This window comes from Ranitomeya variabilis, chromosome 4 (genome assembly GCF_051348905.1).
Source record: "Ranitomeya variabilis isolate aRanVar5 chromosome 4, aRanVar5.hap1, whole genome shotgun sequence".
Lineage (NCBI taxonomy): Eukaryota > Metazoa > Chordata > Amphibia > Anura > Dendrobatidae > Ranitomeya > Ranitomeya variabilis.
This window is the reverse complement of record NC_135235.1, coordinates 305,160,428-305,187,721: the sequence shown is the minus strand read 5'-3', so window position 1 is coordinate 305,187,721 and position 27,294 is coordinate 305,160,428. Positions and strand designations below refer to the sequence as shown.

Below are 27,294 nucleotides of genomic sequence, written 5' to 3'. Positions count from 1 at the left end.
GTGTTTAGTGTGCACGTATAGGAGGGAGACTTGGAATAGATGGCACATCCCGAACTGTTTTTACCTATCTTACGTGTATGGCCAGATTTACATTCAGGCTTTCTCATAGATTATATCTGATTGTGGTCCAGCACAAACTTTGCGACCAGTTAATTGTTATGGGACACAAGTAGGGATCATGAAAAGATGTCAATCCCCCTTATACGTAAAGTCCAGGCCACACTGATGGCTTGGGTAATGCTTAAAACAAAATTTCTAAGCAAACCCTGTGTTTCCCACCCTCCATCACCCTGCTTATAGTTAGTGAATGGGGACAGTGCAACAAAAAATCTTGCTATTACTTCCCAAAGCTGAGAATCTGCTACAATTGTATACAGTCTTCAAAACAATATATGTTTCAAAATCACTGATAAAAGCAAACTACCAGAGCGAGAAGGAGAGTTGTGCTGCTGATGTTGTTAGCTCAGATATTGCTTTATCTGTATCCATCCTGGACAATCCTCCTTGAGCTAAACACATCAATCACCTAAAATGCTGATCACTTGCTACAATGCATCAGTTCAGGGAAATTGGATGAATTCTGAGTCCAGTCTGTTTAGCTGAGCGAAGATTGCATAGAAGGGATACAACTGTTTTCCCATTCACTGAGAGCAAGCGCAGATCCTGAAATTGGTGCACAAAGTATATCATACAGTGACTAGACGTTATTTCCATCTTCCAAGACAACGCCTTTACGCACAGTAGATCTTATTAATACCTGATTAACATGTAAAAATGTCACCTAATTTCTCTATCACCAGATTAGTTTCTCCTCTGTTTATCTAAACAGAGGAGAAACTAATCTGGTGATAGAGAAATTAGGCATTTTGGCTGGGTTCTAGAATCACCAAATAACTATTATTTCTTGTATAATGAAAGTTCTACAATTTCTGTATCTGTAGTTCATATTTTTAAGATCTCTGCTTGCTGTCAATAATCAGAAACCTTCATTGCTGGTTGTTCTAGTGCTCCGACAATAGTTTTTTTTTTAAATCAAGCTGTGCACGTATGTGTCCATCACATGATCTGGACAACGCTTTTTTTTCCACTGCTAGATATAGAATAAAGTTTCCTATCGACCGACAGCAAACAGAGCTCTTTAAAAGTGTTTAGAATTGATAGAATGTTGGAAAACAGTATAATTATAATTATTATAATTATACAAAAAAACCTTAATTTGCTTAAACTGGAATTCCGTTATTATGAACATCAGGATCGGCTTTTTTTAACCATAGCAGAAAATAAAAGATGTGATAGAAGCAAAATCACACAGAGATTATTTAGAATCAATACAGTCACAGCAAGCAAAGGCGAAACTCACAGTAAAAGCACCTCAAAGTGTATCAGGAGCGCCATCTTACCGTGCGCTTTCTTTCCTCCTCCTCCTGTATCTTCAGCTGCAGTTTTCGCACCATGACTTGTCGCTTCCATTCCGGGATGGGTCTTCCCTGCTCGTCATGTGTAGGGATCAATGACTCAATATCAAGCTGGTTGCTCTGTGCCATGGCTGGAGGAGCCGAGTTTCCATTCATCAGCGGCTCAGAAGACTTCGCTGCTCCCTTGTTGGAGAGAATCATAGAGTTCCCCGGTGATGAAGCAGGTGAAGCTGGAGGAGGAGTAGCCGGAGATGGAACCTCTGACTGAACAGAAAGAGAGAAGTAATGAACATGGCAATGAATAGAGGTGTTTCTATGGGTGGAAGTCCTGCCTGGTCCGGGACAACAATCTGCCCAATATGAGTATACTAGTAGTGCCCTCTTACAGAATTTCCCTAGAGCTTTAAGTTATGTCTATCTATCCAAGTCCATAAAAAATAATAAGCTTGAAGAAAGTCCAAACCATATTGACTAACAATATGGCACACTCTTTACATTGGAATTTTGGAGTGTCGCCTTCCTTTATTTTTTATGGACTTCTTATCAAGTAAGGATTTAAAACCTGGATCCCGAGGCTTACACTCATATATAGTGGAACACTGTGTGACTCTTAGAATTAGAAATGGATTGTAATGGTGGAAGCATCTAAATATTAGGCTGATATTCTCTATCCAGTAAACAGAGGCAGCACTCCAATGCAGAAAAATATTCCATGGCCCATAGGGGCAATGGTGACTTTTCAGACCAAAACGAGAACCTCAGTCAAGACTTAGTTAATTTTGGACCAGACATCTCCTTTGCCGCTATGGGCCATTAAATATTTTTATGTTTTTCTACATTGGAGTGCTGCCTCTGGTTTTTTGATATATTGGAGGACTGGTTGTACCTGGAAGGCTTTGCATCCTATTATCTATTTATTGCTGGTGCTTCACCTATATTTTAATTTTTATCTACCTAGAAAATAGTGGGACAGCACCAAAAGGTATTACATTAGGTTTAGGGCCTATCAAACAATAACAAGAAAAATAAAGCACGCCAATAAATTGTGAAAAAGAAAAAGTGGACTTTAATTAGACTATGTGCCACTATACATACTGTAATATTTTCAGAATTTCTGTTTTGCCTATAGCATGTGAATGAAGGAATTGTTATACCTTTATTTGTATTAATTGCCTTGCAACCAATACCTTCCGCATTATATTAATGATCTGACTATCTCACATATATAATTGTAGGTGATACAAAATATCACTGGATATACAGTTTCATCTATCTATATAATTGTCTGGGTCACTTCCCTCTGTTAGTCTGTCTGTCTGTAACGGAAATCCCGCGTCGCTGATTGGTCGCGACAGGCTTAGTCCGGCCGTGAATTGGCCCCACCCTACTCTCCTACAGTCAGTGTCTCCCCATCCCTGACCAACTTTTTACTATTGATGCTGCCTATGCAGCATCAATAGTAAAAAGATATAATGTTAGTGCCAGTGTGTCTCCCCATCCCTGACCAACTTTTTACTATTGATGCTGCCTATGCAGCATCAATAGTAAAAAGATATAATGTTAAAAATAATTAAAAAAAATAAAAAATTGTGCTTATTCTCACCATCTGCCGTCAACCGATGCGCGCGATGCTGCCGCCAGCTTCCAATCCCAGTGATGCATTGCGAAATTACCCAGATGACTTAGCTGTCTCGCGAGACCGCTAAGGCTACTTTCACACTAGCGTCGTGCACTGCACGTCACAATGCGTCGTTGTGGTGAAAAAACGCATCCTGCAAAGTTGTCTGAAGGATGCGTTTTTTCCCCATAGACTAACATTACCGACGCATTGTGACACAGTGCCACACATCGCAACCGTCGTGCGACGGTTGCGTCGTGTTTTGGCGCACCGCATGTAACTTTTTTTGTGCATCGGGACCGCCATTTTCGACCGCGCATGTGAGGCCGAAACTCCGCCCCCTCCTCCCCGTACCTTACAATGAAGCAACGGAAGCGTCTTAAGACTGCTTCCGCTGCGAACGTCAGGCATTTTCTTCACAGCATGCGTCGATACGTCGGGCTGACGCAGCGCGACGGCCCCGTACCGACGCTAGTGTGAAAGCAGCCTAAGTTATCCGGGTAATTTCGCAATGCATCACTGGGTACGGAAGCTGGTGGCAGCATTGCGCGCATCGGGACAGCTTCAGTCGACGCCAGAGGGTGAGTATATAACTATTTTTTATTTTAATTTTTTTTTACGGATATGGTGCCCACACTGCTATATACTAGTGGGCTGTGTTATATACTACGTGGACTGTGTTATATATTACGTGGGCTGTGTTATATACTGCCTGGCTGCTATATACTATGTGGGCAGTGTTATATACTGCGTGTCCTGTGTTATATACTAGGTGCCCTGTGTTATATACTGCGTGGGCTGTGTTATATACTGCCTGGCTGCTATATACTACGTGGGCAGTGTTATATACTGCATGGGCTGTGTTATATACTACGTGGCCTGTGTTATATACTGCGTGGGCTGTGCTATATATTACGTGGGCTGTGTTATATACTATGTGGCTGCTATATACTATGTGGTTGTGCTATATACTACGTGGCTGTGCTATATACTACGTGGCTGTCTGTGTTACGTGGGCTGTGCTGTATACTATGTGGCTGCTATATACTACGTGGCTGTGCTATATACTATGTGGCTGCTATATACTACGTGGCTGTACTATATACTACGTGGCTGTGCTATACACTACGTGGCTGTGCTATATACTATGTGGCTGTCTGTTATATACTACGTGGCTGTGTTAGATACTACGTGGCTGTGCTATATACTACGTGTCTGTGCTATATACTACGTGGCTGTGCTATATACTACGTGGCTGTGCTAAGTGCGACGTGCATACATACATACATATTCTAGAATACCCAATGCGTTAGAATCAGGCCACCATCTAGTATACTATATTTAGTTAGTAAAGTTGTCCAGCGGCACCTTTATTGAATATACCATTTTAGAGTGAACTTGTGTGAGCCACTGTGTCCGTTTAGAGGCATGTTTGTTTTTTATTGTACTGTTGGTAATTTTATTAAGATCAAATAAAGATTAAATATGTTATTGTATTGATATGGATCGCTTCAATTTTTAGAGTACTCTGAAAAAGGTTGATGTTTGTGCCACTATCTATCAGGGCCTCTATCTATCTATCTATCTATCTATCTATCTATCTATCTATCTATCTATCTATCTACAGTGGGGAAAATAAGTATTTGATACACTGCTGATTTCGCAAGTTTTCCCATCTACAAAGAATGGCGAGGTCTGTAATTTTTATCGTACATACACTTCACCTGTGAGAAACAGAATCTAAAAATAAAAACAGAAAATCACACTGTAGGATTTTTACATAACTAAATTACGACTGCTCTCTGAAGAAGCAACAGCGAAACGCGAGTCAGGGCACCAGAACATTGGTTGGTCACTAGTATGGGTAAGTAGATCCGGAGGTTTTTGCTCTTAATACAATGTCAGTGAGTTGTGGATTTTCACTGAACCGGTGACTACCATATGGATCTTATCATTCTGGATTCTGGAGCAATTCTCTCGTTTTCCCAGCCCTGCTTCTCTGCGATACATGGGGGCACCCCAGTGCACACATTTGCTGATTATTATACTGTTATGCATTATGCACTTTATTAATGACTAAATTAAGAGATGATTTATTTAAGTGTGTACCTGGGATGCCTTCATGTATTCGCAATGTGTACCTTCCATCGCATTCCATGGTCTAGTATTGCTGCCTGCTTGCTCTTTTTTTAACATAAGTAGGATTATTTTGATGGATTAAAATTGTTATGGTTGTAAATAATATGGTTGTATAAATAAAATACATTTTGTAACTTTACAAAATTGTTGGTGAGGACTTATTGACAACCTTGACTTACTTAGTATTACATGTATTGATTAGGATCAAAAAACTCTCGGTGAACTTTATCGATTATTGTATTTTTGAGAGGATCCCTTTCCCTCCCCCTTTCCCCCTTTTTTTGGGGTGTTGGGAATATGTATCATATATTTCATTGGTTCTGCCATGTTTTCATAAAGAATGGAGAGGTCTGTAATTTTTATCGTACATACACTTCACCTGTGAGAGACAGAATCTAAAAATAAAAACAGAAAATCACACTGTAGGATTTTTACATAACTAAATTACATTTTACTGCATGAAATATGTATTTGATACAACAGAAAAACAGAATTAATATTCGGTACAGAAACCTTTGTTTGCAATCACAGAGGTCAGACATTTCCTGTAGTTCTTGACCAAGTTTGAAAAAAACGCAGAAGATTTTGGCCTACTCCTCCATACAGATCTCCAGATCTTTCAGGTTTCGGGGCTGTTACTAGGCAACATTGAGTTTCAGCTCCCTCCAAAGATTTTCTACTGGGTTCAGGTCTGTAGACTGGCTAGGTCACTCCAGGACCTTGAAATGATTCTTACAGAGTCACACCTTAGTTGCCCTGACTGTGTGTTTCGGGTCATTGTCATGCTGGAAGACCCAGCCATAACCTATCTTCAATGCTCTTACTGAGGGAAGGAGGTTGTTCGCCAAAATCTCATGATACATGACCCCATCCATCCACTCTTCAATACGGTGCAGTCGTCCTGTCCCCTTTTCAGAAAAGCACCCGCAAAGTATGATATTTCCCCTACCATGCCACCATGCTTCATGGTTGGAATGGTGTTCTTGGGGTTGTACTTATCCTTCTTCTTCCACCAAACACGGCGACTGAGTTGATACATCACAAGGCTAGATTATGACATGTGGCCCCACACTGAGGAAGATTAACAGTCATATTGTGTTTCTTTCATTTTCTAATAATTGTGCCAACAGTTGTTGCCTTCTCACCAAGCTTCTTGTCTATTTTCCTGTAGCCCATCCCAGCCTTGTGCAGGTCTACAATTTCGTCCCTGTTGTCCTTAGACAGCTCTTTGGTCTTGGCCATGGTGGAGAGGTTGGAGTGTGAGTGAGTGTGGACAGGTGTCTTTTATACAGGTAATGAGTTCAAACAGGAGCAATTAATACAGGTAATGAGTGCAGAGTAGGAGGCTTCTTAAAGGAAAACTAACAGGTCTGTGAGAGCCAGAATTCTTGCTAGGTGGTAGGTGATCAAATACTTATTTCATGCAAAAAAAATGCAATTTAATTATGTAAAGATCATACAATGTGATTTTCTGTTTCTTATTTTTAGATTTTGTCCCTCACAGGTGAAGTGTACCTACGATAACAATTACAGACCTCTCCTTTGTTTGTAGGTGGGAAATCGGCAGTGTATCAAATACTTATTTTCCCCAATGTATCTATTCATCTAAAAAATCTCTAAAAAGTGGGGGCATCACTCCAAATTTGTATGTTGAAAAATAGATTAAAATTGGCTCATGAATGCGCTAATTAAAACACTTTTTTTTTATCCTCTGACTTTGGAGTAATGCCCTCATATTTTGGAGGTTTTTTGTGTGTAAAATTTTTGAGTGATAACCTTGGAGGTTTTGCAACCAATCATTTTTGTAAAAAAAAATGTTTTTCTTTCGCCCTTTTTAATGCTCGAGTTTTGCATCTCACAATATCAATGGCTTTAGACATCTACAGCTCAAAGCGATGCCCAGGACCAATCTAATCTGTACCCAATATGGATATTACTTATCAGGAGAAAACAAAATAGTTCCTACCTAGGTAATAATATAATGCTTGTACTCGCATCCTAACAAAGGGCTTCCTATCTGTGCACGCAGGGTGTATGGAAATTCACCACAACGACTAATTTGTGTTTAAAACTGTATTTGAAAGAGAAGTCAGATATTCCTCAGAAAAATACAACCACACAATGCTGGCGGCCGGATAATCCGGCAAATATAATGCCTTCATTCTAGACCACTGGAAATAAAGCGTGTGCTGTCTAGGTCTAGGAACTACATATAGTCCTCAAGAGCCCCCATAAACATCAGATAAAAGTTGTCCAAAATGAACAATTTGAACTGTAAAGAATGATCGCCAGCGAAATAAACAACTGTTCATTGTGACCGGCGGCCTACCATCAAATGCCTGGTATCACTCAAGAGACCTGTTCATATCTGCCATAAATGAATGGTGATTGATAGACCCCACCAGCTTATAGTGGGGTCCCCTGGGGTCCTTCGATTTGATAGTAAAAATAGCACTGTTCTTGCCCTCGATGGACCGCTGAAGAAATGTAATGGCTTAGGTGCCACACAAGGCCTCAGAGGATTCCTACTGGAGAGGATGAAACTAGGAAAGTGAGATGACAGACCTATTCCCGGAAAGATTTGGGCCAATACAGGTTATACATCAATGCAGACCTATGTATCTGGTCTTCCTTTGGGCTGATTGCTTGGCACACACCGGTTGCTAGCGATGTCATGTAACGTGCCTGTAGCAACCAGTCTGTCTGAGATTACTTGGGGCTTCAGGAGGCTTAGCAGCAGCGACATCATAGGTTTCTACATCTCTTATGTGACATTTCTTCCGTGATAAATGTGGAAGGGAACTTATCTATAATATAACGCTGGGAGCGTCACTCTGTCCGAAGCCTCTATAGACTGTGCAAGCGCAAGCGCCGGCGCAGTCTGGACCCCACAGAGCGACGCTCCCAGGAGATCGCGGTATGCGTAAGCGCTGAACGCACACCGCGATCTCCAACGGAGAAGCAGGGACGAGCCAGGAGGCGGAGGGTGAGTATACTTACCTGTCCCGTTCCACCGACGCGCTTCCGGGCCGTGACTGTCCCCCTGCTCCCGGAATCGGCGCCTGCGCAGTCCGCGCTTTCCGGCGCCATATTCTTGAAGACACATTGCAGTGTCTTCAAGAAAATGGCGCCGGAAAGCGCGGACTGCGCAGGCGCCGACTCCGGGAGCAGGACCCAGCACAGCCGCCGCACCCAGCACAGCCGCCGCACCCAGCACAGCCGACCACAGCCACGCACAGCCGCCCACAGCCACGCACAGCCACCGCACCCAGCACAGCCGCCCATAGCCACGCACAGCCGCCCACAGCCACGCACAGCCGCCGCACCCAGCACAGCCGACCACAGCCACGCTGTTATGACCCCAATGGCGAGGGTCTCAGAGAAATAGGTAAGTCTGCGAAGTACAAAAATCCAGCTCATAGGGCAGTGGTAACTGGGTTGACCATATATCTACTCCTAACGCCAACACTAGAAGTAGCCGGGGAACATGCCTACGTTGGTCGCTAGATGTCTCGCGCCAGCCGGAGAACTAACTACCCCTAGAAGAGGAAAACAAAGACCTCTCTTGCCTCCAGAGAAAGGACCCCAAAAGTAGGATACAAGCCCCCCACAAATAATAACGGTGAGGTAAGAGGAAATGACAAACATAGAAATGAACTAGGTTTAGCAAAGAGAGGCCCGCTTACTAATAGCAGAATGTAGTAAGATAACTTATATGGTCAACAAAAACCTTATCAAACATCCACGCTGGAAATTCAAGAACCCCCGAACCGTCTAACGGCCCGGGGGGAGAATACCAGCTCCCTAGAGCTTCCAGCAAGGACAGGATACAGATTAAGTACAAGCTGGACAAAAATGCAAACAAAAACAAATAGCAAAAAGCAAGAAAGCAGACTTAGCTTAATCTAGCCGGAACCAGGATCAGTAGACAAGAGCACAACAGATTAGCTCTGATTACAACGTTGCCAGACATAGAACTGAAGGTCCAGGGAGCTTATATAGCAACACCCCTGAACTAACGGCCCAGGTGAGCATACAAGGGATGACTGACATACCCAGAGTCAAATCACTAGTAACCACTAGAGGGAGCCAAAAAGCAAATTCACAACAGTACCCCCCCCCTTAGTGAGGGGTCACCGAACCCTCACCAAGACCACCAGGGCGATCAGGATGAGCGGCGTGAAAGGCCCGAACTAAATCGGCCGCATGCACATCAGAGGCGACCACCCAGGAATTATCCTCCTGACCATAGCCCTTCCACTTGACCAGGTACTGAAGCCTCCGCCTGGAGAGACGAGAATCTAAGATCTTCTCCACCACGTACTCCAACTCGCCCTCAACCAACACCGGAGCAGGAGGCTCAGCAGAAGGAACCACAGGCACAACGTACCGCCGCAACAAGGACCTATGAAATACGTTGTGAATGGCAAACGACACCGGAAGATCCAGGCGAAAGGACACAGGATTAAGGATTTCCAATATCTTGTACGGACCAATGAAGCGAGGCTTAAATTTGGGAGAGGAGACCTTCATAGGAACAAATCGAGAAGACAGCCATACCAAATCCCCAACACGAAGTCGGGGACCCACACCGCGGCGGCGGTTGGCAAAACGCTGAGCCTTCTCCTGTGACAACTTCAAGTTGTCCACCACATGATTCCAGATCTGCTGCAACCTATCTACCACAGAATCCACCCCAGGACAGTCAGAAGGCTCCACATGTCCCGAGGAAAAACGAGGATGGAAACCAGAGTTGCAGAAAAATGGCGAAACCAAGGTGGCGGAACTAGCCCGATTATTAAGGGCAAATTCAGCCAACGGCAAGAAGGTCACCCAATCATCCTGATCAGAAGAGACAAAACACCTCAAATAAGCCTCCAGAGTCTGATTAGTTCGCTCTGTTTGTCCATTAGTCTGTGGATGAAAAGCGGACGAAAACGACAAATCAATGCCCATCCTACCACAAAAGGATCGCCAGAACCTGGAAACAAACTGGGATCCTCTGTCAGACACAATATTCTCAGGAATGCCGTGCAAACGGACCACGTTCTGGAGGAACACAGGAACCAGATCGGAAGAGGAAGGCAGCTTAGGCAAAGGAACCAAATGGACCATCTTGGAGAAACGATCACATATCACCCAGATGACAGACATGCCCCGAGACACCGGAAGATCAGAAATGAAATCCATAGAGATGTGTGTCCAAGGTCTCTTCGGGACAGGCAAGGGCAAGAGCAACCCGCTGGCACGAGAACAGCAAGGCTTAGCTCGAGCACAAGTCCCACAGGACTGCACAAAAGACCGCACATCCCTTGACAAGGACGGCCACCAAAAGGACCTGGCCACCAGATCCCTGGTGCCAAAAATTCCCGGGTGCCCTGCCAACACCGAGGAATGAACCTCGGAAATGACTCTACTGGTCCACCTAGCAGGCACAAACAATCTGTCAGGTGGACAAGAGTCAGGCCTACCAGCCTGAAATCTCTGCAACACACGTCGCAGATCCGGAGAAATAGCTGACAAGATAACTCCTTCCTTAAGAATACCCACAGGTTCAGCGACTCCAGGAGCATCAGGCACAAAGCTCCTAGACAGAGCATCGGCCTTCACATTCTTCGAACCTGGTAAATACGAGACCACAAAGTCAAAACGGGAGAAAAACAATGACCAGCGGGCCTGTCTAGGATTCAGGCGTTTAGCAGACTCGAGATACATCAGATTTTTGTGATCAGTCAAAACCACCACACGATGCTTAGCACCCTCGAGCCAATGATGCCACTCCTCAAATGCCCACTTCATGGCCAACAACTCCCGATTGCCCACATCATAATTTCGCTCTGCAGGCGAAAACTTCCTAGAGAAAAAGGCACAAGGTCTCATAGTAGAGCAACCAGGACCTCTCTGAGACAAAACGGCCCCTGCCCCAATCTCCGAAGCATCCACCTCAACCTGAAAGGGCAGTGAGACATCAGGCTGGCACAAAACAGGCGCCGAAGTAAACCGGCGTTTCAACTCCTGGAAAGCCTCCACGGCAGCAGGAGCCCAGTTAGCTACATCAGAGCCTTTCTTGGTCATATCCGTCAAAGGTTTAACAACGCTAGAAAAATTAGCGATAAAACGACGGTAAAAGTTAGCAAAACCCAAGAACTTCTGAAGACTCTTAACTGACGAGGGCTGAGTCCAATCATGAATAGCTCGGACCTTGACTGGGTCCATCTCCACAGCAGAAGGGGAAAAAATGAACCCTAAAAAGGGAACCTTCTGTACACCAAAGAGACACTTTGAGCCTTTAACAAACAAAGAATTTTCACGCAAAATCTTGAAAACCATCCTGACCTGTTCTACATGCGAGTCCCAATCATCAGAAAAAAACAGAATATCGTCCAGATAAACGATCAAAAATGTATCCAGATACTTCCGGAAAATGTCATGCATAAAGGACTGAAAAACTGAAGGCGCATTAGAGAGCCCAAAAGGCATCACCAAGTACTCAAAATGACCTTCGGGCGTATTGAATGCGGTTTTCCATTCATCTCCTTGCTTAATGCGCACAAGGTTATACGCACCACGAAGATCTATCTTGGTGAACCACTTGGCACCTTTAATCCGGGCAAACAAGTCTGACAACAGCGGCAAAGGATACTGAAATTTGACAGTGATCTTATTTAAGAGCCGATAGTCAATACAAGGCCTCAAAGATCCGTCCTTTTTGGCCACAAAAAAGAATCCCGCACCAAGAGGGGAAGAAGAAGGACGGATATGCCCCTTCTCCAGAGACTCTCTAATATATGAACGCATAGCGGTATGTTCAGGTACCGACAGGTTAAATAATCTTCCCTTAGGAAACTTACTGCCTGGAATCAACTCTATTGCGCAGTCACACTCCCTATGAGGAGGCAGTGCACTGGACCTGGACTCGCTGAAAACATCCTGATAATCAGACAAATACTCCGGAACTTCCGAAGGCGTAGAAGAAGCAATAGACACGGGCAGGGAATCCCCATGATTTCCACGGCATCCCCAACTTGACACTGACATGGCCTTCCAATCCAAGACTGGATTATGGGTCTGCAACCATGGCAACCCCAAAACAACCAAATCATGCATTTTATGCAAAACAAGAAAACGTATAACCTCCCGATGTTCAGGAGTCATACACATGGTAACCTGTGTCCAAAACTGCGGTTTATTTTCTGCCAACGGCGTAGCATCAATACCCCTAAGAGGGATAGGATTTTCTAATGGCTCAAGAACAAAACCACAGCGCTTGGCAAATGACAGATCCATAAGACTCAGGGCAGCACCTGAATCTACAAACGCCATGGCAGGATAAGATGACAGTGAACAAATCAAAGTTACAGATAGAATAAATTTAGGTTGCAAATTACCAACGGTGACAGGACTAACAACCTTAGTTTGACGTTTAGAGCATGCTGAGATAACATGTGTAGAATCACCACAGTAGTAACACAAGCCATTCTGGCGTCTATGAATTTTCCGCTCATTTCTAGTCAGGATTCTATCACATTGCATTAAATCAGGTGCCTGTTCAGACAACACCATAAGGGAATTTGCGGTTTTGCGCTCCCGCAACCGCCGGTCAATTTGAATAGCCAGGGCCATGGAATCATTTAGACCTGTGGGAATAGGGAAACCCACCATCACATTCTTAATGGCTTCAGAAAGGCCATTTCTAAAATTTGCGGCCAGTGCACACTCGTTCCACTGAGTCAGCACGGACCATTTCCGAAATTTTTGGCAATACACTTCAGCCTCGTCCTGGCCCTGAGACATAGCCAGCAAGGCTTTTTCTGCCTGAATCTCAAGATTGGGTTCCTCATAAAGTAAACCGAGCGCCAGAAAAAACGCATCAATATCCGCCAATGCCGGATCTCCTGGCGCCAGCGAGAAGGCCCAATCCTGAGGGTCGCCCCGTAAAAAAGAAATAACAATTTTCACTTGCTGAGCGGAGTCTCCAGATGAACAGGGTCTCAGGGACAAAAATAATTTACAATAAGGGTATGTTTCCACGTTCAGGAAACGCTGCGTTTTTGACGCTGCGTTTTTCTGCTGCGTCAAAAACGCAGCGTCCAGATGTTACAGCATAGTGGATGGGATTTTATGAAATCCAGACTCCACTATGCGTTTAAAAACGCATGCGTTTTTGCCGCGAAAACGCATGCGTTGTGCGTTTTTTCAAAACGCTGCATGTTGCTACTATGAGCAAAACACGCAGGTACACCACAGGTGACCTGCCAGTGACCTCAGGTGCAGTTTTGGTCAGGATTTTACTTGCATAAAATCCTGACCAAAGACTGATGCAATCCTGAAAGTGGAGACATACCCTTATTCCTGAAATTTCTAAACTTAAATCGGTCTCCGAAAAACAATTCAGGAATCGGTATCTTAGGTTCTGACATAGGATTTCTGGTAACATAATCTTGTATGCCCTGCACACGAGCAGCAAGCTGGTCCACACTTGTAATCAAGGTCTGGACATTCATGTCTACAGCAAGCTTGAGCCACTCAGAGGTAAAGGGGAAGAGAAAAAAAAAAATGAGAGGAAAAAAAAAAAAAAAAACTCAGAATTTTCTTTCTTATAATCCCGCTTCTGCAATGCATTTAACATTTAATACTGGCCTGGCAAACTGTTATGACCCCAATGGCGAGGGTCTCAGAGAAATAGGTAAGTCTGCGAAGTACAAAAATCCAGCTCATAGGGCAGTGGTAACTGGGTTGACCATATATCTACTCCTAACGCCAACACTAGAAGTAGCCGGGGAACATGCCTACGTTGGTCGCTAGATGTCTCGCGCCAGCCGGAGAACTAACTACCCCTAGAAGAGGAAAACAAAGACCTCTCTTGCCTCCAGAGAAAGGACCCCAAAAGTAGGATACAAGCCCCCCACAAATAATAACGGTGAGGTAAGAGGAAATGACAAACATAGAAATGAACTAGGTTTAGCAAAGAGAGGCCCGCTTACTAATAGCAGAATGTAGTAAGATAACTTATATGGTCAACAAAAACCCTATCAAACATCCACGCTGGAAATTCAAGAACCCCCGAACCGTCTAACGGCCCGGGGGGAGAATACCAGCTCCCTAGAGCTTCCAGCAAGGACAGGATACAGATTAAGTACAAGCTGGACAAAAATGCAAACAAAAACAAATAGCAAAAAGCAAGAAAGCAGACTTAGCTTAATCTAGCCGGAACCAGGATCAGTAGACAAGAGCACAACAGATTAGCTCTGATTACAACGTTGCCAGGCATATAACTGAAGGTCCAGGGAGCTTATATAGCAACACCCCTGAACTAACGGCCCAGGTGAGCATACAAGGGATGACTGACATACCCAGAGTCAAATCACTAGTAACCACTAGAGGGAGCCAAAAAGCAAATTCACAACACCACGCACAGCCGCCGCACCTAGCACAGCCGCCCACAGCCACGCACAGCCGCCCACAGCAAACGCACAGCCGCCGCACCCAGCACAGCCGCCGCACCCAGCACAGCCTCCCATAGCCACGCACAGCCGCCCACAGCCACGCACAGCCGCCCATAGCCACGCACAGCCGCCCACAGCCACGCACAGCCGCCGCACCCAGCACAGCCGCCCACAGCCACGCACAGCCGCCGCACCCAGCACAGCCGCCCACAGCCACGCACAGCCGCCGCACCCAGCACAGCCGCCCACAGCCACGCACAGCCGCCGCACCCAGCACAGCCGCCGCACCCAGCACAGCCGCCAACAGCCACGCACAGCCGCCCTTAGCCACGCACAGCCGCCCACAGCCACGCACAGCCGCCACAGCCACGCACAGCCGCCGCACCCAGCACAGCCGCCAAGAGCCACGCACAGCCGCCCACAGCCACGCACAGCCGCGCACAGCCGCCGCACCCAGCACAGCCGCCCACAGCCACGCACAGCCGCCCATAGCCACGCACAGCCGCCCACAGCCACGCACAGCCGCCGCACCCAGCACAGCCGACCACAGCCGCCGCACCCAGCACAGCCGCGCACAGCCGCCCACAGCCACGCACAGCCGCCCACAGCCACGCACAGCCGCCGCACCCAGCACAGCCGCCGCACCCAGCACAGCCACCGCACCCAGCACAGCCGCCGCAGCCACGCACAGCCGCCCATAGCCACGCACAGCCGCCCATAGCCACGCACAGCCGCCGCACCCAGCACAGCCGCCCACATCCACGCACAGCCGCCCACAGCCACGCACAGCCGCCCACAGCCACGCACAGCCGCCCACAGCCACGCACAGCCGCCGCACCCAGCACAGCCGCTGCATCCAGCACAGCCACGTACAGCCGCTGCACCCAGCACAGCCGCCGCACCCAGCACAGCCATCCACAGCCGCCGCACCCAGCACAGCCGCCGCACCCAGCACAGCCGCCGCACCCAGCACAGCCGCCGCACCCAGCACAGCCGCCGCACCCAGCACAGCTGCCGCACCCAGCACAGCCACGCACAGCCGCCCACAGCCACGCACAGCCGCCCACAGCCACGCACAGCCGCTGCACCCAGCACAGCCACCGCACCCTGCACAGCCGTCCACAGCCGCCGCACCCAGCACAGCCACCCACAGCCACGCACAGCCGCCCACAGCCACGCACAGCCGCCCATAGCAACGCACAGCCGCCGCACCCAGCACAGCCACCCACAGCCACGCACAGCCGCCCACAGCCACGCACAGCCGCCCACAGCAACGCAGAGCCGCCGCACCCAGCACAGCCGCCGCACCCAGCACAGCCGCCCATAGCCACGCACAGCCGCCCATAGCCACGCACAGCCGCCCATAGCCACGCACAGCCGCCCATAGCCACGCACAGCCGCCCATAGCCACGCACAGCCGCCCACAGCCACGCACAGCCGCCCACAGCCACGCACAGCCGCCGCACCCAGCACAGCCGCCGCACCCAGCACAGCCGCCGCACCCAGCACAGCCGCCCACAGCCACGCACAGCCGCCCTTAGCCACGCACAGCCGCCCTTAGCCACGCACAGCCGCCCACAGCCACGCACAGCCGCCCACAGCCACGCACAGCCGCCGCACCCAGCACAGCCGCCAAGAGCCACGCACAGCCGCCCACAGCCACGCACAGCCGCCCATAGCCACTTACAGCCGCCCACAGCCGCCGCACCCAGCACAGCCGACCACAGCCGCCGCACCCAGCACAGCCGCGCACAGCCACGCACAGCCGCCCACAGCCACGCACAGCCGCCCACAGCCACGCACAGCCGCCGCACCCAGCACAGCCGCCGCACCCAGCACAGCCACCGCACCCAGCACAGCCGCCGCACCCAGCACAGCCGCCGCAGCCACGCACAGCCGCCCATAGCCACGCACAGGCGCCGCACCCAGCACAGCCGCCCACATCCACGCACAGCCGCCCACAGCCACGCACAGCCGCCGCACCCAGCACAGCCGCCGCATCCAGCACAGCCACGTACAGCCGCTGCACCCAGCACAGCCGCCGCACCCAGCACAGCCATCCACAGCCGCCGCACCCAGCATAGCCGCCGCACCCACCACAGCCGCCGCACCCAGCACAGCTGCCGCACCCAGCACAGTCACGCACAGCCGCCCACAGCCACGCACAGCCGCCCACAGCCGCCTACAGCCACGCACAGCCGCTGCACCCAGCACAGCCACCGCACCCTGCACAGCCGTCCACAGCCGCCGCACCCAGCACAGCCACCCACAGCCGCCGCACCCAGCACAGCCACGTCACATACAGCCGCCCGCACCCAGCACAGCCGCGTCACATACAGCCGCCCGCACTCAGCACAGCCACATACAGCCGCCCGCACTCAGCACAGCCGCCCGCACTCAGCACAGCCGCCCGCACTCAGCACAGCCGCCCGCACTGATGGGGGCGCAGGATGGAGCAGCACGTGATAGGATGGGGGCGCAGGATGGGAGCACATGACAAGATGGGGATGCAGGATGGAGCAGCACATGACACAGTGGAGTAGCACATAACAGGATGGGGGCGCAGGATGGAGCAGCACATGACACGGTGGAGCAGCACATGACAGGATGGGGGAGCAGGATGGAGCAGCACATGACACGGTGGAGCAGCACATGACAGGATGGGGGCGCAGGATGGAGCAGCACATGACAGGATGGGAGCAGCACATACCAGGATGGAGACCATATACCAATATAAATGCTCGTCACCCGGGCGTAGAACGGGTTCAATAGCTAGTATAATATATTGAAGTTTGCTCACTATAGATATTTCTCTATATTTCTATTTCTCTTGAAGATACAAGGAACACAACGTAACAAATCAAGACTAACACAATGATATGCATCTAAACATTTCAATTTTCATATAAAATTAGTCTACATAAAAAGATGAATTGCAATGTACATACTGTTCTGTCTCCGACATCTAATCTGTTATATCTGATTATTTGTTTGCATAATGCTGCAGGTTATTAATTTGTCTATACTGTTTTGGCTCCTTTTAGTGGCCAGAGTTATGTTTGCGGTCCTATTTTCTATCTTCTGTCTTATTCCCTCCCATTTGCAATGCATTGTTGTACCTCAGCCTTCATTTTCCTTCACTCAGCTTTCAGGAGGGGACATCTCTATTTTAGTCCCCCTTGGGATTGCATTGCCGGTATGTATTATGTGTTCAATGGTTAATTTCTGCTCTAATATTAGCCTAGCTTACTTAATTGTATCCCTAGGTCAGTTACTAGCTTTGTAAGTGTTCATGCATAATGTACAACATGTGGAGTATGTATTTCTGCTGTATCATGCACTGATTGTATGGCTTATGATTATTTACAGGTTCACCTCTCCAATATACTAACACATACAATAAAAGCACAGACTCAACCACAGTCTCCTTATTGGACTCCAGTATAGCGATTTAGCTGCCTGTATAGCTACATGAGCCTGCCTTATTTAGTGAGGACAGAACACATACATTACTTATCCTGTACTGATCCTGAGTTACATCCTGTATTATTTTACTAAAGCAGCACTATGGACTATTCTGATGGTGTAGTGCTCCTGGTGAGCAATGTTCACAAGGGACAACATGAGAAACTTGGACTGCTGTGGAGGGCTGAACTTAATTCTGTACAATAATAATTATATCACATTATAAAATGCTGTACATTATATGGTTTTGATTAGCTGCTACTATTAAGCATAAGTTCACATTAAAGGGAACCTGTCACCACGTTTTTGGAAGATGGGATAAAAATAGCGTTAAATAGGGGCAGAGGTGGGCATTACATTAGTGTGTGTGTTATGCGTTTATTACCCACCTAAGTTGCCGAAATAACTTTGCAAAGTCTCCGTTTTCGCCTGTCAATCAGGCTGGTCAGGTCACATGGGCGTGGTGTCTTCACCCAGATTTGGCGTAGTTTTCCGTTGGTGGCGTAGTGGTGTGCGCATGCCCAAGGTCCGGAATCCTCTTCCAGGGGATTTAAAATAGCGCGGTGTTCGTTATTGCATTGGTGATCGGTGGGCGCGGCCATCTTCCTTTGGCCGCGCGTGCGCAGAAGCGGCGCTCTGCTGGCCGCGGCTTCAGGAAAATGGCCGCGGGATGCCGCGCGTGCGCAGATGGATATCGCGGCGGCCATTTTCCTGAAGCCGCGGCCAGCAGAGCGCCGCTTCTGCGCACGCGCGGCCAAAGGAAGATGGCCGCGCCCACCGATCACCAATGCAATAACGAACACCGCGCTATTTTAAATCCCCTGGAAGAGGATTCCGGACTTTGGGCATGCGCACACCACTACGCCACCAACGGAAAACTACGCCAAATCTGGGGGAAGACAACGCCCATGCGACCTGACCAGCCTGATTGACAGGCGAAAACGGAGACTTTGCAAAGTTATTTCGGCAACTTAGGTGAGTAATAAACGCATAACACACACACTAATGTAACGCCCACCTCTGCCCCTATTTAACGCTATTTTTATCCCATCTTCCAAAAACGTGGTGACAGGTTCCCTTTAATGTATAAAAAAATTGTCCGATTTTCATCAAGATAAAACGTACAATTTTTCATCTGTTTCACCATTTGTGTGAAATCTGTTTTTTTAAATCAGTAGTGAACTAACTTTTCTAGCCCAAACACAGCTACCCTAAGTCAATAATTGCAATGTATCTGTAAAATTCAGATGTTAGATCCATATAGGATCTAATTGTTTTTCCTGTACCCATAGACTTGACCGGGTGAGGAAGAGAATATTGCAGGGGAGGGCAGTTAGTTTTTCCTATGACAGATGACTAATATAAAGACTATAGTTCACTAGACTGAGCTTTGTGCAGACACTGAACAAGCAGCAAATGCCGAGATATATATGCTGTAATGAGTGTAGAATTGTGATGGCAGCTCTGTATTCAGGCTGTAGTACAAGATTAGTATAAGTAATGTATTTAGACAATTTTTAGGAGCTCAACTAAGATTGAACATTATTTCCCCTGTGAATGCAGCTCTGAAGTATAATACAATCTGTAACTCAGTGATTGAATATTTCCATGAGGATGATACCCATATATAAACTGTGAAATGGTGCTCAAAGTTGGACATTACAGACCATAGCTTAAAATGTCTAAATATCATTCCTACCAGGGGCATTAATTATAAGTTATCTGTATATCGCTTATGTAATAAAATAGAATGAAATATACGCAATGAATGTCACCCGCACATTTGATCCTTGCTGTCCGCTGCCTGAGAAGATGGTTGTTAGACCTTTGCTTTGCGGAGTTGGTTTCAGACTTTTTCCAGCTTTAATTTCGGCCAGCAGCTCAGAGTTGTCTCCTGTTGGGGACATCATGTTGAAGGACTTGGTACCTATGGGACATAATGTTATACTGTTAATCATATAGACAGTTCACTTAGGGGTCAAGTTGGTAGCAAGAGCTTATGGAAATATCACCTGGACCCATAGTAAAATTTAGACTGAGCACCATCTCCACGGAGAGTTCTGCCAAACGTACTAAGGTCCCGATTCATCATTTGCTTTTTTTTTTTTAAGTCACTTTCTTTTCTTTGTCTTGTGGTATTAGTTGCCATTTTTGGTGCCAAACTCATCAAAACAATGCACGCAATGCATGAATTTAGCTCAAAGTTAAAAATGGGTTTTCTTCCTGTCTTGAACTTTTGACATCAAAAGCCACCAAAAAATGAGTCCAAATTTTGGTGCACTCAAAAATACACCTCGTTGTGTGGAGGAGTGATGACAAGGGTGGACTTGTGCCAAATTTTGCTACTTTTTCAAAGGGTGCTATTGATAAATACATCTGGAATTACTAGACTCTGACCACAAAGTGAAAAACAAAAAAAAAACCCATATAAAATAGACTTAAAAAAGGCGCAAATAGAATAATGAATTGTGTGCAAGCTGAAAAAAGTGCATAACACAAAAACTAGACAAAAAACGTGCAAACGCAACAATGAATTGGGGCCTTAGTCTTTACTAACGTCCACCATGCCATTTTCATTCCCAATTGTGTTCTAATCCATAATATACTGTATCTGTATGGTTATCAGACTTGGTAGCTTACAGAATTCTATCTGACTGCAGCCACCTGTAGGGGGAGCTAATTGTACATGGAGGTACAGACCTACAATTGGACTCAACAGAGCTTTATAAAGCTTTATCCAATGAGCTACTTCTAGTGGTGGCTACCGGTAGTCACTATGACTCCCACCACTGGCCTCATAACAGCTGGGTACCTTGCCTCTATGGACATTTTATCGCTGACAAATTCTCATTTATGGTCCAACAATTACAAATCCAGAGGTTAAGCTGGATCACAGCATCGTGTCCTTCACGTCACATTAGTGTAATTACACAAGTCATTTTGAGCCTCTTGATATATGTTTATGGGGCAGAAGAGAACTATATTATTACACTTTATTTTGCTTTTGATCAGAGCCAACCGAATACACATCATGGGGTACAAAAGTGAAGGCCGACAGACCCAAGAGTGAACATAGGGGTGCTGACTATTTTGCCATATGAGGCACAGATAATTCAGATTTTTAGCTTTAAAATATAAATAGAAATTTTCACCTTCACTCACTACAAATGGATATCTTGAAAGTGGTGAGAAACTGAATTGTAGAGTGCATTAAAAAGTTGCTAAACTTTCTTCACATAAGACGGAATAATCACTTGGAGAAGCTCCTCATACACTTGTTGGCTTTCATCACTCATGACATAAGTCTTTCTAGTTGCCACGACAGAGATGCACTAAATATGTAACTTCCATTATTTGCGATCCATGCAACAGGTGTGGGCATCCCGCTGTCTCGGATCCTAACAGCAGGTGTGGGCATCTCACCTATCTGGGATCCATACAGCAGGTGTGGGCATCTCAACTATCTGGGATCCACACAGCAGGTGTGGCCATCTCAACTATCTGGGATCCATACAGCAGATATGGGCATCCCGACTGTCTGGGATCCATACAGCAGATATGGGCATCTCAACTGTCTGGGATCCATACAGCAGGTGTGGGCATCTCAACTATCTGGGATCCATACAGCAGGTGTGGGCATCTCAACTATCTGGGATCCATACAGCAGATATGGGCATCCCGACTGTCTGGGATCCATACAGCAGATATGGGCATCTCAACTGTCTTGGATCCATACAGCAGGTGTGGGCATCCCGACTGTCTAGGATCCATACAGCAGGTGTGGGCATCTCAACTATCTGGGATCCATACAGCAGATGTGGGCATCTCAACTATCTGGGATCCATACAGCAGGTGTGGGCATCTCAACTATCTGAGATCCATACAGCAGATGTGGGCATCTCAACTATCTGGGATCCATACAGCAGATATGGGCATCTCGACTGTCTAGGATCCATACAGCAGGTGTGGGCATCTCAACTATCTGGGATCCATACAGCAGGTGTGGGCATCTCAACTATCTGGGATCCATACAGCTGGTGTGGGCATCTCAACTATCTGGGATCCATACAGCAGATGTGGGCATCTCAACTATCTGGAATCCATACAGCAGGTGTGGGCATCTCAACTATCTGGGATCCATACAGCAGATGTGGGCATCCCGACTGTCTGGGATCCATACAGCAGATGTGGGCATCTCAACTGTCTGGGATCCATACAGCAGGTGTGGGCATCCCGACTGTCTAGGATCCATACAGCAGGTGTGGGTATCTCAACTATCTGGGATCCATACAGCAGGTGTGGGCATCTCAACTATCTGGGATCCATACAGCAGATGTGGACATCTCAACTATCTGGGATCCATACAGCAGGTGTGGGCATCTCAACTATCTGGGATCCATACAGCAGATATGGGCATCCCGACTGTCTAGGATCCATACAGCAGGTGTGGGTATCTCAACTATCTGGGATCCATACAGCAGGTGTGGGCATCTCAACTATCTGGGATCCATACAGCAGATGTGGACATCTCAACTATCTGGGATCCATACAGCAGGTGTGGGCATCTCAACTATCTGAGATCCATACAGCAGATGTGGGCATCTCAACTATCTGGGATCCATACAGCAGATATGGGCATCTCGACTGTCTAGGATCCATACAGCAGGTGTGGGCATCTCAACTATCTGGGATCCATACAGCAGGTGTGGGCATCTCAACTATCTGGGATCCATACAGCTGGTGTGGGCATCTCAACTATCTGGGATCCATACAGCAGATGTGGGCATCTCAACTATCTGGAATCCATACAGCAGGTGTGGGCATCTCAACTATCTGGGATCCATACAGCAGATGTGGGCATCCCGACTGTCTGGGATCCATACAGCAGATGTGGGCATCTCAACTGTCTGGGATCCATACAGCAGGTGTGGGCATCCCGACTGTCTAGGATCCATACAGCAGGTGTGGGTATCTCAACTATCTGGGATCCATACAGCAGGTGTGGGCATCGCAACTATCTGGGATCCATACAGCAGATGTGGACATCTCAACTATCTGGGATCCATACAGCAGGTGTGGGCATCTCAACTATCTGGGATCCATACAGCAGGTGTGGGCATCTCAACTATCTGGGATCCATACAGTAGGTGTGGGCATCTCAACTATCTGGGATCCATACAGCTGGTGTGGGCATCTCAACTATCTGGGATCCATATAGCAGGTGTGGGCATCTCAACTATCTGGAATCCATACACCAGGTGTGGGCATCTCAACTATCTGGGATCCATACAGCTGGTGTGGACATCTCAAATATCTGGGATCCATACAGCAGATGTGGGCATCCCGACTGTCTGGGATCCATATAGCAGGTGTGGGCATCTCGTCTGTCTGAGATCCATACAGCAGCTGTGGGCATCCCGAGTGTCTGGGATCCATGCAGCAGATGTGGGCATCCCGAGTGTCTGGGATCCTTTTAGCAGGTGTGGGTATCTCGACTGTCTGAGATCCTTACAGCAGCTGTGGGCATCCCGAGTGTCTGGGATCCTTACAGCAGGTGTGGGCAACCACCTTCTATTCTCTGCAGCTTTTGTTACTTTCATTGTCCATATGAGCTGTGGGTGGGGTATTCCCAAGTTTTACCACACCCGCAGGCTATCTGAAATAATTCACAGCAGACAGCCGCCGTTATTTTAGAGGTAGTATATTACTGGTGTGACAGGTGCAAGTCTTTCCTAATCAATATTTAAAATCATCAACAAAAGCCCCTGCGTCATAACAAATGATAATAATAGAACGTGAATATTTAATCTGCAGCATAACAAATCCACCTTGATAAGATAGAAGACGTTATATTGTTATGTACATGCACTACACTGTCAGGAAATAGATTCCAGTGCTAGCAGTTATGTTGTGGGCAGTAGCAATAGAGCCCTGGCTGGTCTAATTATGAGGGGGGTTTTCTGTTGTGCCGTATGGTGCCTATGTATTCAACCAATCTGAATTATAAAGTGCTGTTGGCATTGAATATGTTGGCACTATAGAAATAAAAATAATTATTAGCAGTGTTATGATGACCTGATGGTTAGGAGCACTAGGAATGACCTGATGAGCAAACTAGTAATACAGGACAAGCTCTGGGAAGTGGAAGCTCTGCTGACCGCAACCCCTAAACCTATCACAACAACTAGAAATAGCAGTGGAGCGTACCTGACTCTGCCTAGACGCCTCTTCACAGCCTAAGAGCTAACTATCCCTAAAGATAGAAAATAAGGCCTAACTTGCCTCAGAGAAATTCCCCAAAGAAATAGGCAGCCCCCCACACGTATTGACTGTGAGTTAAGATGGAAGTCACAAACACAGGAATGAAATAGGTTTCAGCAAAGGAGGCCAGACTTAACTAAACAGACTTGAGGATAGAAAAGGTATCTTTGCGGTCAGCATAAAAAACTACCAAAAAACCACGCAGAGTGTGCAAAAGAGACCCCACACCGACTCACGGCGTGGAGGTGCCACTCTGCATCCCAGAGCTTCCAGCTAGCCAGGCAGAATCATGATAGCAAGCTGGACAAAAAAACAGTGGTAAACAGATAAGCTAGCAGGGACTTAGCTTTTGCTGGAGTAGACAGGTCATCTGAAAGATCCAAGAGCAAACCGAACCAGTACTAGGACATTGACAGCTGGCATCAAGTACCGATCTAAGTGGAGTTAAATAGAGCAGCCAGCCTAGGACTAAACGAGGTCAGCTGAGGACAGAACCTCAGAACCAGCAGCTCCACTCACAGCCACCAGAGGGAATTGAATACAAAACTCCCAAATACATTTTGTGAGCGCACGAGGTCTAGCAGTAAATACGCCAAAAGACCCCGACCTCACCAAATCAGCTCAAAACAAACCATGCCAAAAGGAGAAAAATTCAGAGCAATGATGTATAAAACAAACTTTAATTGCCATAAATAGTACAAAAATATATATCAAAACATTACATTATTTAATGACTAGAGCACAGGATGAATGTCCCAGGAATGCTGGAAAAGCGCCCATCCCCCCACTCCCCCAGATGTAAATACCCTTGTAATGGTATGCATAAGGAAAAGCACCTACACTATCCAACCAAGGTCACCCCAAAACAGTGGGATTCTATAGTAATGCCATTAAGTATGGTGGTGGAAAGAGGGTGCTAGCACTTACCACTACACAGAGGTAGGAGGGGGCGGTCGGGCGATGGTCCCCAACGCACGTTTCGTGGCCACCAGTGCCACTTCCTCAGGGGGATAACCATATACTGCCTAACAGGACCTTAAAATAGCCCTTGGCCCCGGTCACATGGTACACAGCAGCCAATCACAGTGGCGCCATCGGCACATACGCACTGTGTCTGGCAGGTCCCGGCAGTGAAACTCAGCGTCAGACCAGGTGCGCACGCCCAGGGCAAAAAAATGCCCGGAGCGCACACACCGGGCCCTGAGACATCGGTCCACACAGGGACAGGACGACAAGTCACAGCGCGATGCGCACGGCCACTGATGAGGGAAGATACTAAGATGCACAATATAGGTATAAAAGCTACTCCCTCCACATCCACTACTCATAGCTACTACCAATACAGGACAATTGGGGACCCATCAAAAATACAGCTCATAATAAAAACCGGTAAATAAATAAATATACAAAGTGGAACTAAGCCGTTTTCTATACATCGGCTTCACATTATAGTGGGAAAGGTGCATCGCTTCAGTATAACAGTCTCCATAGTAAGAATATTTGTCCCATTTTCTCTGAAGCAGATGTCTTGATGAGTCCACTTTGCCCCGATTTGGATGGTATCCACGCTGGTTATATTCAAAAGGCAAACCTTAAGGCCTCGAATCAATTATTATCACTAATAATGTAAATAAACCAGAGGTTAAAATCACAAACACAAACATAAAAACAAATGCTAAAACCAAAAAATCCCGAACCATACAGGGGATAAGGACGCCCAGGGCTGGAAGGGTCATATATTTAAATACAAAAGGAAGCAGAGGATGACACCTTGGCACACACAAATAAGGAATAAACAATAGGGAGTACAAACGGTACCAGGGATTCCCAGCCAGTCTCCCATGCTGGTCCTTGCCTAGCCTCAAGCTGCTTAGCATTTGCGATCTGACGAGGGCAGGCACATTCAGCTTAGTGTGGCCATTAAGTACTCATAAATAGGGAGCAAAGCTTAAAGCCTCATTCAGACCCGCTGGTGACATAGTACCAAGTCTAACTATCCACCTAGTTTCTTTTTGTGCTAGAAGTTTTTTATTGTCCCCACCCCGAATACCCAAGTGCAAGGCATCAATACCCCTCACCTTTAATAGATTTGCATTGCACTTATGGTGCCGCAAAAAATGTCGTGGAATGGGTTTAAGGTCCGACGTGTCGGTCACTGTCTTGGCCGCACCAATGTCCCGGACATGCTCACGGACACGGACTCTCAGCTCCCATGTGGTAAGGCCTATGTAAATCATAGGACACGGGCATGTCGCATAGTAGATTACATTAGTTGTGCTGCATGAGATCCGTTCCCTGATGTCAAATTCTCTCGTTCCATCAGTAGAAGTGAAACTGGAGCATCGCAGGACATTGGTGCAGGCAAGACAGTGCCCGCATGGGAAACACCCCTAAGTGGGGCCCCTCGAACCAAATGGGTTACTCGGACTGGGGACATAGTGGCTACGCACCAGCAGGTCATTCAAATTTTTGCATCTCCTAGAGGTCATCTGAGGGTATGGGCCAAGGGAGGCCGCCAGGGAGGGCTCAGCCCCAAGAACTGACCAGTGCTTGGCAAGGATGGAGCGCATCCCATTCCACTCATGATTGTACGTAGAAATAAAGCGAATGGTGCCAGCCCCATCCCTGCCAACCTGCCGGTCACGTGGATGCAGTAGAGTCTCACGTGGGGTCTTTCTGGCGCGATCATAACCATGTTTTATGGATCGCCGGCTATACCCCCGAGCCAAAAATCGGTCCCTGAGATTAGAGGCCTGTGCCTCAAATTTTGACTCAGAGGAGCAGATTCGCCGCATCCTCAGGAATTGTCCGATCAGGACGGCCCTAACCGTGGATGGATCATGTGCCGATGAGGCATGCAACAGTGCGTTAACAGAGGTCGACTTCCTGAAGACATCTGCCTGGATACGACGATGGTTGTCGATCTCAAGACGGACGTCCAGAAAGTCGA

General features: G+C 47.3%; 1 protein-coding gene across 1 annotated transcript in view; it reads right to left on the bottom strand.

Moving 5' to 3' along the window:
* The window catches only part of ESPN (espin), a 283,637-nt gene that overhangs the window by 21,727 nt on the left and 234,616 nt on the right, over positions 1–27,294 (bottom strand). Inside the window, exons 10-11 of the mRNA XM_077250372.1 lie at positions 19,865–20,010; positions 1,401–1,679 (exon numbers count right to left, since the gene is read on the bottom strand). Of these exons, the coding sequence (XP_077106487.1) occupies positions 1,401–1,679; positions 19,865–20,010 (425 nt within the window). The remainder of the gene's footprint in view (positions 1–1,400; positions 1,680–19,864; positions 20,011–27,294) is intronic.